This window comes from Pogona vitticeps, chromosome 2 (genome assembly GCF_051106095.1).
Source record: "Pogona vitticeps strain Pit_001003342236 chromosome 2, PviZW2.1, whole genome shotgun sequence".
Taxonomy (NCBI): domain Eukaryota; kingdom Metazoa; phylum Chordata; class Lepidosauria; order Squamata; family Agamidae; genus Pogona; species Pogona vitticeps.
In genome coordinates, this window is record NC_135784.1 from 20138489 (window position 1) to 20154182 (window position 15694).

Sequence of the window (15694 nt, forward strand, 5' to 3'; positions counted from 1 at the left end):
AGTCCCTTGCAGCCCCTACTTTTCCTTCTTCCAGAGGGAAGCATGGCTTCAATCGCTGGAAAGCTTGTCCGGAATCTGCTTCTCTCTTCCTGCCATCCGGGGAGCTTCCTCCTTCCGCCTCCCCCCATTGCAACTGGGAGGGAGGGTGAGTGTGTCCCAGAAGGGCTGCCTGGGAGGGTGAGTGGGGGGGACTGGGGGAGGGAGAGCCCCCCAACTCCAAGCCCAGCCAAGGGAAGGGAAGCCCCCCAAGACTGGGCAGGAGAGGCAGCCAGAGGGGAGCCCTCAAGAGCTTTTGTGGCCCAAGCCTTTCTGCTGCCTGAAGGATGAAACCTTCGGACCGCCTCCTTCCACCTCTCATGCTCGCAAAAGGGCTAATCCTGCAACTTCCAAGCCATCTGCGGGGGGGGGGGGGGAAGAAGGTTCCCTGTTTGGCTCCCTTGGAGGGCGAAAAGGTTCCCTTTGGGGGCTGCGGGGCAGGCCGAGGGGAGGCCGACAGCTCCCTTACCCCCGAGAGGCAGAGCCTCCTCCCTCTACCTTATCTCTGGCGACACAAAAAGGAGGGAAGGAGAGCTGGTGAGGAGAGTTCTCTATTTACAGAGAGGAAATCCAAGGGGAGGCTTGAAAAGTTTAATGAAGACTACAGTTCGTATGATTCCTCTCCTCCTTCCTCCAGTGTCCAAGCTATTTAGAAAGATTCTTTTCAAAGGCTTCTCAGAATAATTGTTTCATGAATTTTTAAAATGTAGAACTAGGAGGGCACCTGTTGTATTTCCCACAGGAGACCATCACCTAAAGATGGCAGCAGGGCAGAATAAGCTCAGTTTCTGATTCCCATTTTCTGGGTTTCTTTGGGAATCAACCACTGCAGGTGTGAGGTCTGTAAAGATTGGGTCAGACAGGCAGTTGGAGATGGCAAAAGACATTCATTCACGTTTTTTTTTGAAAAGCAGCATTTTAAAAATCATTACATTTCCTTTAGTTTCAAAGGGAAGTTGATCGCTAAGGAGTTGGCAGCTCCAGAAGTATTTTGAGTCTGCAGTCTGATTCCATTTTATGATGCACATGTGAATTTTGTTTCATGTATAACTCTAACGCACCAGGTAAATCTGTGCTAATCAGAACAAACCAACCTTTTATTGGAAACAATCAAAGCTGATAACAGAGACAGCCAGGTTTTGAAACACCCACATTCTCTCTTCTGAACTACAGTGGACCCTTGACTTACAGACGGCTTGACTTACAGACTTTTTGAGTTACAGACTTCTCTGGCCGCCAAATTTAGGTTTGACTTGCAGCCTGAGAATTGACTTACAGACCAGAAAAAAACAAAAAACAAAAAAAACCCAAAATGGAACAAAAACGGCCTGTTACGGGATTAATCGGTTTTCAATGCACTGTAGGTCAATGGAGACTTGACCTACAGACTTTTTGACTTGAGAACCGCCTTCCAATACGGATTAAGTTCTCAAGTCAAGACCCCACTGTATACCAAAGCACTGGCCCAGGCTTGCTTCCCAGAGTTTACTACAATCCATTTTGTGGCTGTTCTCTCCTCTCACTGCCTTCTCCAATCGGTGCTTCTTCTGTAGAAAGAAAGAGGAAGGGAACCTAGCAATGGTGAAAGAGTAAACAAGGACACAGCAGGATGAAATTAAAAATAGATTCATTTTTTAAAAAAGGATCCTCATGATTTCAAGTGATTCTTAAGTGTTTTTGTTGTTGTTTAGTCGGCTTCAAGACCCCATAGACCAGAGCACACCAGGCCCTCCGGTCTTCTACTGCCTCCTGGAGTTGGGTGAAATTCATGTTGGTGGCTTAAGTGTTACCTTCCCCAAAATGTCGGATCCTGCCATCTGATCATGGTTTGGTGGGGATCCTACAGAGAAATCCCCTTGCAATCATGAAGATCTGGGTTTGTTTTTATTAAAGGGATTCGAATTTTCCCGTTTCTTTTGCAAAGCTCCAACCAGACTGGTTTTTGAATGAAAATGAACAAAGAGGCAAACAGAGAGGCCAGGTGGGAGTTCCTGGTCATGAATGGAGCTGGGAAGAAGAAAAGGAGGTGGGAGGATGGGGAAGAGCCCAGCGATTTCTGGGCAAGGGAGCCCCGGATCCCTTCCCTTGAAACCCGGAGGGACCCACGGATGCCGGGTCTGGAGAAGCCAAACCTCCAGGCGGTGCCAAGGATGCTTCCTTGGCCCTCTTTCGGAAAACCAGGAAACGAAGCGTTAAACGCACAGAGTCGCTATGCCTAGAAGGGTATCCTGAACGAGGGTGTGGCATCAGTCCCTACAGAAACGGTCCCATTTGAAAAAGCGTCCCTTCCGGTCCTCCCCTTTTTCTTCCTCCGGAGAGAAAGCGGGGCTTGGGTTGGCTTGGGCTGCTCGAAAGACTGCCTGGGATCCGAGGAGCCCCTTGCAACGAGGAGGGAGGGTGAGTCGGGGTTGGAGGGGGGACGAACTGGGGGAGGCCGGAGGGAGGGGAGGGGCGGGAGGGGGAGGGGAGGGAAGGAGGCTGGTGGTCTGAGAGCAAACTTTGAAGGGATTCCTATGGCTTTGAATTGTCTTTTTAGTCTTGGGTTTTATTTACAATGGTTAATCTAGTCTTTCATTTTTAAAAGGTCTCTGGATACTTACTGTTTTTGCTCCTAAATATTCTTTTTAGTGATGTAAACCACCTTGGGTCCTGTTGAAGGAGATAGGTTAAAGCAGATATCTTTTCAGTTCATCAGTATCCTCCTCCTTCCCCCCTTCATTTCTGCATAAAAGAGTTACTGTCTTTGATTTGTATCCATATAGTTTCTGGTTAGTATATATAAAAGTTAGAAGAAACAAGCCTCAAGTGTCGTAGGACAAAAAAAAAATCCTACAGTAATTCAGTCATAGAAGAAACAGTGATGCACTCTTGAGAAAATTAAGCACTCTAAATTTCAGGAGAGGATTAAGGAGGGTGATTTCTCCACATAAACCTTCTGTCTCCCCACCAAAAGTGCTACCCGTGTCACCCACACGAGTCAGGAGGTGAGGCTAAGGAGCCTGACGCCGAGGGAGGCCCGGAAGGAAAAAACAAGAAACCGGGCCTTCTCGGCGGTGGCTCCTCGCCTCTGGAACAACTTACCTCCTGACATTCGCGCAGTTCCCTCGCTGGGTATTTTTAAGAAACAACTGAAAACATGGAAGTTCAGGCAGGCCTTCCCCCTTTCCACCTAATACCTAATTATTATTTTTTCTTCTATTATATACCCTGTTTCTCACCATCTTTGGGAAAAATGTTATTCTGTCTTTTAATTAGGCAAATTATGTTATGCTATGTGATATGTTATATGTTTAATTTTTTAGTGTGTGTTGTAAGCCGCCTAGAGTGGTCACAATTGACTAGATAGGCGGGGTATAAATTAAATAAATAAATAAATAAATAGGTTGGATAAAATTATTTTAAATAAGTAAATAAATAATAAGTAAATAGAGGATGGAAATTATGAGCTCTCCATGTAAAGGATTCTGTCTGGTGCACAGCATGGTGCTATTCTAGTCAGAAAACTAGACTAGCTGTTCAGAGTAGACTTCAGTCTAGATGGGTGGGGTATAAATTTAATAAATTAAAATTACATAAACTCCTAGCTGGTGAAATATGAAATAGAACCGTCACCTGCTAAAGCATTCTTCCTGAATAAGCAGGGAATATTTTAATGAGATTATTTTTCAAAACAAATTGAATGAACAGATGCACTGCTTTGATTGATGCCTAGCTTTTAAGAGCCAAGCAATGGTTGCCTGAAGATTTCTTCCACATCAAAAGGAGCTCTGTGCACACTTAATATTAAGGCAGCAAAGTAAAAAAGAAAGTCAGGGGAAAGGCTTAGGCTTTGACGGCTTAAGGTGAAGAATGAATTCGAATAGTTAGAATAGTCAGGGGAAAAGGGAAGATGGTTCCATTTCTCAGTCTCTGACGGTATCAAGCACATTGGTCTGTGCCTCTGAGGTGAATGGACAGCCCCACATGCCTTTCTGCCATCTTGGCCTTAGGATCCTTCTGTCTTCCCTGCTGGAGATGAGACTTAGCTGGTTTCTCTTTGTGGCATTTTTTGGGTCTGGCACATGCTCACATGGGAGTGTCTTTGCTTTGCAGTGCTTCAGTCATATCGTTTGTTAAGGAACTTACAGTATTTGCTCTGCAGGACGAGAGTGGGTCAAGGACTGCATTGGTAGTAGTGTTGAGTACAGAATAAAATAGAAGACCAACACACACCCCTCCCCAGAGCAGGAAGAGACCCAGATGTTATGCAGTTAACAAGCCTTGGGACGTGCTCTGAAAGAACAGTGGAGAAGGTCCTAGATGAGGAGATGCCCAGCTCAGATACGCAGTGCCAGAAATTCAGGAAATTCTCCTACGAGGAGGCTGATGGTCCTCGAGAGGTTTGTACCCGACTCCACCACCTTTGCCGTCAGTGGCTCAAGCCGGAGCAACACACAAAGGCTCAGATCCTGGACCTGGTCATCTTGGAGCAGTTCCTGGCCATCCTCCCCCTGGAGATGTCGAGCTGGGTGAGAGAATGTGGAGCCGAGACCACTTCCCAGGCGGTGTCGCTGGCAGAAGGTTTCCTGGGTCTGAGTCAGGCCGAAGAGAGAAAGCAGGAAGAGCTAGAGGTGAGAGCAATCCATGCCAGGGACTTTGAATCTGAAATGGGGAGCCCATGACTCCTGCACTCACTCCCTGTTTGAGGCTGTTCTGGTGGAATTTATTCTTTCTGGTCCTTGAAAGGAAGATGTGGGGTCCGTGTTCATTTTATTTTGAAACCGAATAACCGCCCCCAAAATAGGGGAGACCCTCTTCCACTTAAAACAAGGTGCATCCTTCTCATCTGCATCATTTTCCAAGTAAATTTCAGGTTTACCTCTACCCTTGGCACTACACTCAATCCAGCACTGTTGTATGTGCAATGACACAATATGATGCCTTTCAGTGGGTTCCGGTGGGGATGGATTTTTTGTACTCCAAAGGGTCAAGAAAATGAGGGTAGAAATCCTACAATTTTTACCAATTGCCAATATTTTTCTAAGAAAATCTGTGGAAGATGTGCCTTCTCTTCCAAGTCCCAGCGTCATCCGCTGATATCATTTCTCTTTCTTTTCTTCTTCACCTTCTTATTGCATGTCGTGGATTCTCAGTTGGGAAATCTCTCTGTAGAAAATCAGTCTGAGGAACCTCAGCAACAAGAGATCAATCAAGGGAACGAAGAAGGTGTCAGCTTTATAGGTGAGGCTTTGTGCTAGAAAGCTGTGTGTTTTTCCTATGGGAAAGGAAAGAAGGGCCTGGGTATGTTTATCCCATGACTTTTGAGCTGAGGATAGAGTGAAATTCTTCTTTTCTTCTTTCTTTATTTCAAACCAGGCCCCAGTATATAGCAGCCAGTTCCTTTGTTTCTGTCCAGGAGACCATGTGTGAAAAGATGCATTTTTCCCATCTGAAACAGAAAACGTCTCAGGTGTAAATTTGGGATCAGGATGCAGGTTCCCGTTCGGATAGGGTGTGGTAGTAGCATCTATCTTTGCTGCTCCTTCACTCCTCATTTTTATCTAACTTCCTTTCCATATAGTATTTATAGCTCAATAATTTTATCTAACTCATTTCCACATAGATTTTACATCATTTTTGATATACAGTGGTGCCCCGCTTGATGACGATAATCCGTTCCATTAAAATCGCTGTTAAGCAATATCGTCGTCAAGCGAAACAAAAAACTATTGAAATGCATTGAAAACTGGATCAATGCTTTCCAATGAGTGAAATACCTCATCATCCAGCGAAGATCCTCCATAGGGGAAGCCATTTTCGGTTGCTGTCTTCCAGAAATAGGTCTGGAAAACAGCAGGCGGCCATTTTGAAACGCAATGATCAGCTGTTTTTTATCGTTGTAATGCGAAGAATCGGTTCCCGAAGCAGGAAAATGGATTTTCTCCTTTGAATCATCAATAGCAATCACAAAAACCTCATCGTGAAGCGATTTCGTCATGGAACGGGGTAATCGTCAAGCGGGGCACCACTGTAGAGCCTTTTGGTCAAACTCTGGCTGTGATTCTGAGTGATTTTGAGATCATGGTTTCTGACGTTAATACATAGGCGTTGCCATAAGACGTCCAAATATTTCAGCCTTTTAATCAAGGAACACTTTTTTTACTAATCTGATCAGGGAAAGAGACACCATCTGAACAGTCTATCCCTGGATTGAACTCCCTCCCAGCATGAACAAAATTTTTTCTAAAACATAACAAAGAGTTCAGCAACAGCTGGGAGACAAATATGTCAGTCTGCAAGAAGGCAATAGGAACGAGACACCCAGGAAGACCTCAAAGCCATGGGTTTCTGAATCTAAAGATGCACTGTCTGAGATGGGCATATCTGTTGTAAGCGTTTTTGAGAACTGTGCTCCCCCTTCTCTAATATAGAGGCTCGGGGGAGCAATTTTCCAACTTCCTGCTTGTTTCGTCTCTCCCGCAGGGGCCGGCGCGAGGCCAACGGCATGTAGTCCTTCATCTCTTCATTGCCATGGAGAAGCCGATCTGGTAGGGCAAAGGCCTTGCATATTTCGATTATGTACTGTATTTTATGTTTACAATTTGTGCTTAACTGCTTATTTAATGTACTACTATTATATTTTTGAAACAGAATAGCGTACAACACTTAATGGGGCAGAGAGAAAGGGTGAGAGTGTATTGTGTATCTGGGGTGTGTGTGTGTGAATTAGTAAATGAATTTGTAAAAATTCCTAACAAATCCCTGTACATTCAACCACTTTTGCCCTTATTCAGTCTGACACTTTCTTTTTAATGAAATGCTCCATTTGATCAGTGCTTACGTAGAAGGCTGGTATAGTATGGTCTTCCCAGTGTGATAAAGAGCAATACCTAACCATCCGTTTCCATGTCCAATACAAAGTCCTGTTTATTACCCTATAAAACTCTAGATGGCAACCTGAAGGACTGTCTCTCCCCATGTGAGCCTTCTCGGCTCTTAAGAGCTTCACAGGGGACCCACCTCTGGGCCATCACAGCCGGCCCTCTACTCTACGCCTGGTGTTGTTGAACGCCAGGTCTGTATCTAATAAAACCCAACTGATTTATGATCTTATCTTGGAGGAAGATGCAGACCTGGCCTGCATAACGGAAACATGGATTGGCGGAGAGGGGGAGTAGCTCTTATTTGTCCGCCTGGTTATGCTGTCCAACACCAGGGTAGACTGGAGGGACGGGGAGGGGGAGTAGCCATCCTCTATAAGTCCACCTTGGAGGTGGTTAGGCGCTCCTCGGTGGTAAAGCCGGGTCTTGAGGCTCTCCACGTGTGGATTGGGGCCAGGGACGGTATTGGGATCTTGCTGGGTTACCGTGCTCCCCGCGACCCAGCCATTTCCCTACCGGAGCTGGTGGACTTTGTCTCCGCGGCACTGCTGGGTTCCCCGAGGCTACTAGTCCTGGGGGACTTCAACGTGCATGCGGGGGCAGAAACGTCCGGACCAGCTCTTGAGTTCTTGGAGACCATGGCCTTCTTGAACATGTCCCAGCATGTCAACGGCCCTACACACGTGGGCGGCCACACATTAGACCTGGTCTTTTCCACCAATGGGAGCGAGAGTGGTCCGATGGTGACTGACCTCGAGTCGGTCCCCTTGTCATGGTCGGATCACCACCTAATAAAGTGTACCATCAAGATGGCTCTCCCCCCTCGCAGGGAGCAGGGACCTATTGTTATGGTCCGCCCTCGAAGGCTACTGGATCCGATTGGATTCCAGGATGCCATGAGAGGGGTTACGGCTGACCTGGCTGGCGCTCCTGTCGAGGCTCTGGTTGACGCCTGGTTCACAGCCGCGGCTAGTGCCATAGACACGATCGCGCCTAAACGCCCTCTCAGCCGCAGAGATCGCCCGGCGCCCTGGTTTAACCAGGATCTCCGGATGTCGAAGCGGGTCAGGAGACGGCTAGAGCGCAAATGGAGAAAGGACCCGACGGTTTTTAATCGCATAGCTGTTAAGGTCGCTACTAACCTTTACCAGGCCAAGGTAAAGGCTGCCAGTCGAACATACCTCGCTAACCGGATAAGCGAGGCGTCTAATCAGCAGGCGGAATTATTCCGTATAGTACGTGACCTATCCGGAATTGACCCGGGTGATAGGCCTCCCCCTAGTTTTACACCGGACCAATTTGCAGCATTTTTTAAATCTAAAGTGGAGGCCATCCGCCGGGACCTCTCCCCTTTTTTGAATACAGTGAGTCGAGCTGAGATGTCCAGCGCTCCATCTTGTCCGGTGATTTTTGACTCCTTTCAGCCTGTTTCGCCCGACACTGTGGCCAGAACGCTTGATCGCTGCCGTGCTTCCACCTCCTCTTTGGACCCTTGCCCGGCCTGGCTAATCAAGGCAGCCAGGCCTTCAACAACGGAATGGGCTACTGTAATAATTAATGGGTCTTTCCTTGAGGGCAGATTTCCCTCTGCCCTCAAGAATACACTCATTAGGCCCATAAGAAAGAAACCTAGTTTGGCGGCGGACGAAATTGGCAATTATAGGCCCGTCGCCAATGTTTCTTTCTTAAGCAAGGTAGTCGAGAGGGTGGTGGCCGATCAGCTTCAGGCGTTCCTGGATGACACAGATGCCCTGGATCCATTCCAATCGGGCTTCAGGCCGCGCCATGGAACAGAGACGGCATTGGTCGCCCTGTGTGATGACCTGTTGAGGGAGGCCGACAGAGGCAAAATGTCTCTGCTGGTCCTCCTCGATATCTCAGCGGCCTTCGATACCATCGACCACGGTATCCTCCTGGGGAGGCTCACCGAGTTGGGAATAGGTGGCCGGGCATTTGCCTGGCTCCGTTCCTTCTTGGAGGACCGTCCCCAGAGAGTACAGCTTGGGGAGAATGTCTCGGCCCCGTGGAGCCTCAATTGTGGGGTTCCACAGGGGTCGATCATCTCCCCAATGCTGTTTAACATCTATATGAGGCCGCTGGGGAGGGTCATCAGGGGGTGTGGAGCCCTGTGCCATCAATATGCGGATGACACGCAGCTCTACATCTCCTTTTCTCCAACTACAGGAGATGCCGTTCTGTCCCTTCAGCGCTGCCTGGAGACCGTTCGGGAATGGATGCAGGAGAATGGGCTGAGGCTAAACCCGGACAAGACGGAGGTACTGAGGGTGGGCGCTCCCACAGTTGGGGATTTGGGAAACTCCCTCATTTTTGGGGGAGTGACCCTGCCTGCCAGGGATGGAGTTCGCAGCTTGGGGATTCATCTGGACCCGGCGCTTACTATGGAAACCCAGGTGGCGTCCGTGGTCCGCACCGCATTTTTCCATCTTCGGCGGATAGCCCAGCTGCGACCCTACCTTGATGTGGGGGCTCTCAACACTTTGGTACATGCGCTTGTAATCTCAAGATTAGACCACTGCAATGCACTCTACGTGGGGCTACCTTTGAGGCTGCTGCGGAAACTACAGGTGGTGCAGAATGCTGCGGCCAGATTACTCAGTGGAGTGAGAAGATACCAACATATCTCGCCCACTCTGGCCGCATTGCATTGGCTGCCCATCCAATTCCGCATCGACTTCAAAGTGTTGATGCTTACTTACAAAGCCCTAAACGGTTTAGGACCTCAATATTTGGTGGAACGCCTTCTCCCACCTAGATCTACCCGTGTCACCCGTGCAAGCCAGGAGGTGAGGCTGAGGAGCCTGACGCCGAGAGAGGCCCGGAAGGAGAAGACCAGAAATCGGGCCTTCTCGGTGGTGGCTCCTCGCCTCTGGAACAACTTACCTCCTGAGATTCGCGCGGCTCCCTCGCTGGGCATTTTTAAGAAACAATTGAAAACACTGATGTATAGGCAGGCTTTCCCAACAGATAATCCCTGACGATTTTTCTTTTATATTCTTTGATTTCCATTTTTGTCTATTTGTAATGTTTTTAATAATTTTATCGTTGCTCTAATTGTAAGCCGCCTAGAGTGGTCTAGTATGACCAGATAGGCGGGATAGAAATAAAATAAATAAATAAATAAATAAATAATATACCTGATGGGGACACGAGAAAGGGCCTTCTCTGTGGCAGCTTCAGTTTACTCAGGAGATTGTCCCTTCCTTTTCTCCCTCCACCAACAGCTTCAGACTGGCTTTTACTAGCTGAGTCTTGAATGCTGGTTTTTACCTAGTAAGTTTGTTTTTAAAGATGTAAATGTTTTTAATTCTTTAATATATTTTAAATCATAGTTAATTCCTTTTTAATGTATAATTTATGCTGTTTTAAACTCTAAATTATTCCCATGATGAGCTGCCTTGAGTCCCTTCCTTGGGAGGAAGGCAGCCCACAAGTAGTGGGTTGTTTGAGGTTTTCCAAAAGTGAAGGTGGAGACACCAGGAATTACTTTCCCATCTCTCATCCCAAAGCCCGGATTATTCTAGCATCCTGTTGCTGACAGAGGGTCCCTGGTTGCCTCAAGGAAGCTGACAAGGAGGGACGGTGGGTCACCAGTAGCTCTTTCCCTCCCCCTGTTCTTTTCCAGCAACTGAGGTTTGGAGGCCTCTCTTCCTGAAGGGAACACGTGGCCAAAGTGATTGGTAGCCATTAATTGGTGGATTCCTACCATATGAGATCCACCAACTTCTCTTCAGTTGTTCCTTGGGATTGAGGAGGTTATCTTTGTTAATCTAATGAAGAAGGCCTCCTTTCTTTTCCATTTTTAGGGTCCAGTGACCTATGAAGAGGTGGCCGTGCACTTCACCCAGGAGGAGTGGGCACTGCTGGATCCTGACCAGAGGGCCCTCCACCAGGAGGTCATGGAGGAGAACTGGCAAACGGTATCCTTTCTTGGTAAGGCTCTCTTGTCTGGTTGACGCAAATCTCCATCATTACCAGTGCAATAACGACAACCGTAGTGTTTCCATACTAGAATGGTGCCCCAAATCACTATACCCACTGTGATACTGGCAAATTTGTTGCTGTAGTGATCGCATGGAAAATAACAGTGAAGTCATCAAAATAACAGGCAAATAACAGTAAAGCATATTAAGCTAAAACAAAACCTGTATTAAGATTTTAAAGTCCTCATATAGTACTAATGTATTATAGTACTCCGGGAGGCAGAGGAAGACAGGAAGGCCTGGCGTTCTCTGGTCCGTGGGGTCACAAAGAGTCGGACACGACTAAACGACAAAACAACAACAACAATTATACAGTGGTGCCTCACTTGATGATGATAATCTGTTCCACTGAAGTCACTGTTTAGCGAAATCATTGTCTAGCGAAAAGCATTTCCCCATTGGAATGCATTGAAACCTGTTCAATGTGTTCCAATGGGGAAGAATCGTCATTGTCTAGCGAAGATCAGTCATAGGAAAGCCGTTTGCAAACCACCGATCAGCTGTTTAAATCGCTGTCTTGTGAAGCTTAGGTCCCAAAAACACCTGTTTGCCAGCACGGAGGGAGCTGTCAAAATCGTCGTCTAGTGAAAATCAGTTTGCGAAGCAGGGACCAAACATTGACCAGCGAAATTCCCCCATAGAAATCTGTTTTGTGAATTGGTATAGCAATTTAAAAAAGCCAATGTCTAGCGAAAAAACTACAACAACAACAACAACAGTCTTTATTTGCAGTCTCTGACCCATTAAAATACATACATATAATATTTATATGCATGAGGAAGCAATTAAAACATTACAGGATAGTTAAAACAGTATAAAAAGGTAATATATATATATATATATAAAATATTAATATTGTATACAATCAGACACTCTTAATTTTGCGGTCACCGACTCAATAAAATACATACATATAATATTTATAGTAAGAGGGAGCAGTTAAAAAATTTCAAGGCAGTTAAAACAGAATAAAATCATAAGATAGATTACCCAAACATTGCTTTTGTATTAATATTATATGCAATCAATCAATCTTAATTCTGAAAACTCTGACCCATTAAAATACTTTCATATTTAAAATAGATAGGAGCAATTAAAACAATTATTCATGTTTAAAATAGATAGAAGCAATTAAAACATTTCAAAACAGCTAAAACAATAGAATTGATAAAATAGATTACCCATATATTGGTTTTTTTAATTTTTGTTTTTAATTTTTATGACAGGGTTAGGTAGAGGTCAAGATCGTTTTACGTATTCTTTGAGCAGAGAGAAGGAATTTGGCCACTGATTTGGTGGTTAACTTGTTAGTGTCGCTTAATAAATATTTTGTGTACCAAATCAGAGTCCTACCTGGGAAGATATTCATTATGGGCTTGAGGAATTTGATATGCTCATTTCTATAAAAATCACATTCCAAAAGGACATGCTTCAAAGTTTCTATTTCTCTATCCTTACAGGGGCACAATCTTTTTTCGTAAGGGGTGCCAGAGTACCACGCATCAAAAATTGCGGATTGGAGACAGTTAAATCGGGCTCTTGAAAAAAACTTGCCTGTATTTTGGGATAGTCAATTTCTCTAAATACCTAGCACTTTCGGAGAAATTATAGTTCAGGCCAAGGTGCAAGATAGAGCACGTTTTACGAGCCATTGCAGTGGAATACTGGAAATCAATGTCCCTGATCTGCTTTTCTAAGATAGAGTTGGCTGCCTTGGGTTCCTGGGCATAGAGAAAGTCCAAAGAGAGCCCTAATAGATGCAGTTTGGCTGGAAAAGCTTTAAGCCAAGAGCTGTTATAGACATCTTTCTGTAGTAGGTCGAGGTATCCCATAGATGGATCAGCATGTATCACCTTGTTCCAAAATCTGAAAGCAGAGAGCCACGCACTGCATTCTAGTGATGTTAGTCCAGTCTCTAATCGTAAGGCAGCTGCAGAAAGGATCTTAGAAAATTTGAGAGCACACTCTCTATACATGTGTGAAATCCTAGGATCCAAGTTGGTATGCCATATAGCAGCTGGGGCAGAATCTTGAGCTTAAAAACTTGGATGGCAGCTGGTATAAATTGTCCCCCTTTAGTAAAGAAAAAACGCATGATGGTTTTCTGCATGTTCTGGGTTGCTTGGATTATGGTCCGTCTATGGGCAGCCCAGGAAAGTTTATAACGGAATGCAATACCTAGGTACTTTATCTGTTTTACTTGCTCAATACATGAACCGTTAATTGTCCATCTTCTAGGTATTACAGAATGAGTGAAAACCATGATTTTTGTTTTAACAAAATTTATGACCAATTGATTGTTCTCACAGTAAATCATAAATGTGTGGATCAGCTGTTTAAGTCCAATTCTCGATAGGGACAGAAGAACTGCATCATCTGCGTAGAGCAGTAGGAGGCTTTCGGTCTCTGCTAATCTGGGAGGATGGAAGTCTGTTCCAAGACACCACCCAAGCAGATCATTTAAATACAGGTTGAATAGTGTGGGAGCTAATATACAGCCCTGTCGAACCCCTTTATTAACCTGAATAGGTTTTGTCAGGTTTCCTTCTGTTCCACATATAACACGGAGTGTGGTGCCCTGATAAAGACATTTAATAAGATACAAAAGTCTCTTCTCTATAGAGGTTTTGTATAATTTTGACCATAAAATGTCTCTTGGGAAAGAATCAAAGGCTGATTTTAGGTTTATGAATGCAGTATAGAGCCCATTTCCTCAAGATGACTCAAAACCATACAGTGATCAATTGATGATCTACCCTTTCTAAATCCTGCCTGTTCCTTCCCCAAGATATTTTCCTCCTCCATCCAGGCGAGGAGTCTTTGATTTAAGTGATTAGAATACAATTTGCCCAGCACAGAAAGCAGACTGATTGGTCTGTAGTTAAAAAAGCCAGTGTCTAGCAAAAAAACTGTCATGCAGGGTAACTGTCTAGCGAGGCACCACTGTACTTGAAAGACGGACAATTTCGTCTTTCCTTTAAAGATTTCTTGCCTCAAAATCCACGTGTTGAAAAAACTTTTTTTCGGTCTCTAGATCTGTTCATCTCTCCAGTTGAGCCTTTTTTGCATTTGTCGTCCTTTCCTGCAGATAAATGTAAGGAGAAAAATGTATGCCCCAGATATGAAAAGATGTGTACATACAAATTAGAGGTTGCAGGACACAGGAGAACTCACAGAAAAGAAACCTGTACCCAAGAGAAGCCGTACAAATGCATCATGTGTGGGAAATATTTTCCTCCAATGGTAGCACAGATGGTTCACAGAAGGGTCTGCACTGAAAAGAATATCTTTTTGAGCAAAATGTCTGGGAAATGTTTAAACTGCAAGGAACGCTTTCTGAGCCATCGAAGAGTTTACCCAAGAGAAAAACTGTACAAATGGCAAGTGTGTAGGCAATATATTGTTCATGATTCAAACTTTAAGAACCATAAGAGAATTCACACAGGAGAGACACTGAACAAATGCCAGGAATGTGGGAAATCGTTTGCGCAGAATTCACAGCTTCTGAGTCATATGAAGTTCCATACTGGAGAGAAACTATACAAGTGTGAGGACTGTGGAAAATGTTTTGCTCGGAATTCACAACTTGTGAGACATATGCGAATTCACACAAGACAGAAACCATACAAATGCCAGGACTGTGGGAAATGTTTTCTTTGGAATTCACAACTTGTGAATCATATGAGTATCCATACTGGAGAGAAAACCTACAAATGCCTGGAGTGTGGGAAATGTTTTGCTCGGAATTCACACCTTCTAAGACATATGCGAGTTCACACAGGAGAGAAACCCTACAAATGCCAGGAGTGTGGGAAATGTTTCACTTCGAATTCATCACTTATGACTCATATTAGGATCCACAAAGGAGAGAAACCTTTCAAATGCCAGGAGTGTGGGAAATGTTTTGCACGGAATTCACAGCTAGTGAGTCATATGCGGCTGCACACAGGAGAGAAACCTTACAAATGTCAGGAGTGTGGGCAATGTTTCACTTCGAATTCACCACTTATGAGTCATATTAGAATCCACAAAGGAGAGAAACCCTACAAATGCAGGAATTGTGGGAAATGTTTTGCTCGGAATTCACAGCTTGTGAGACATATGCGGGTTCACACAGGAGAGAAACCCTACAAATGCGAGGAGTGCGGGAAATGTTTTGCTTGGAATTCAGACTTTGTGAATCATAAGAGTATCCATACTGGAGAGAAACCATACAAATGCCAGGAGTGTGAGAAATGTTTTGCTTGTAATTCACAGCTTGTGAGTCATATTAGGATCCACAAAGGAGAGAAGCCCTACAAATGCCAGGAGTGTGGGAAATGTTTCACTCGGAATTCACAGCTTGTGAGTCACATGCGTGTTCACACAGGAGAGAAACCCTACAAATGCCAGGAATGTGGCAAATGCTTTACTTGGAATTCACAGCTTGTGATTCATATGCGAGTTCACACAGGAGAGAAACCCTACAAATGCCAGGAGTGTGGGAAATGTTTTACTCGGAATTCACACCTTCTGAGACATATGCGCGTTCACACAGGAGAGAAACCCTACAAATGCCAGGAGTGTGGAAAATGTTTCGCTCGCAGTTCACACCTTGTGCGTCATATTAGGATCCACAAAGGAGAGAAACACTACGAATGCCAGGAATGTGATGTTTCGCTTGGAATTCACACTTTCTGAGACATAAGGCCATCCACACAGGAGAGAAGCTATACAGATGCCAGGCGTGTGAGAAATGTTTTGGTCAGAATTCACAACGTGACATATAAGAGTCTACACACTGGAGAGAAATCACAG

The 15694-nt window shown here is 45.1% G+C and overlaps 1 protein-coding gene and 1 long non-coding RNA gene across 2 annotated transcripts in view; one reads left to right on the forward strand and one right to left on the reverse strand.

The window, feature by feature from the left end:
• Positions 1-1023: 1023 nt before the first annotated feature.
• Positions 1024-4036, reverse strand: LOC140704013 (uncharacterized). Its single transcript, XR_012083139.2, has 2 exons — positions 2637-4036; positions 1024-1583 (listed from the first exon to the last, which is right to left on the reverse strand). It is a non-coding gene; the product is annotated as an uncharacterized LOC140704013 (long non-coding RNA).
• The window catches only part of LOC110091180 (uncharacterized), a 35785-nt gene continuing 22408 nt past the window's right edge, over positions 2318-15694 (forward strand). The window contains 6 exon segments of the mRNA XM_078388298.1: positions 2318-2433; positions 4129-4646; positions 5169-5256; positions 6499-6563; positions 10721-10847; positions 13986-15550. Coding sequence (XP_078244424.1) covers positions 4281-4646; positions 5169-5256; positions 6499-6563; positions 10721-10847; positions 13986-15550 — 2211 coding nt within the window. The 5' untranslated portion in view covers positions 2318-2433; positions 4129-4280.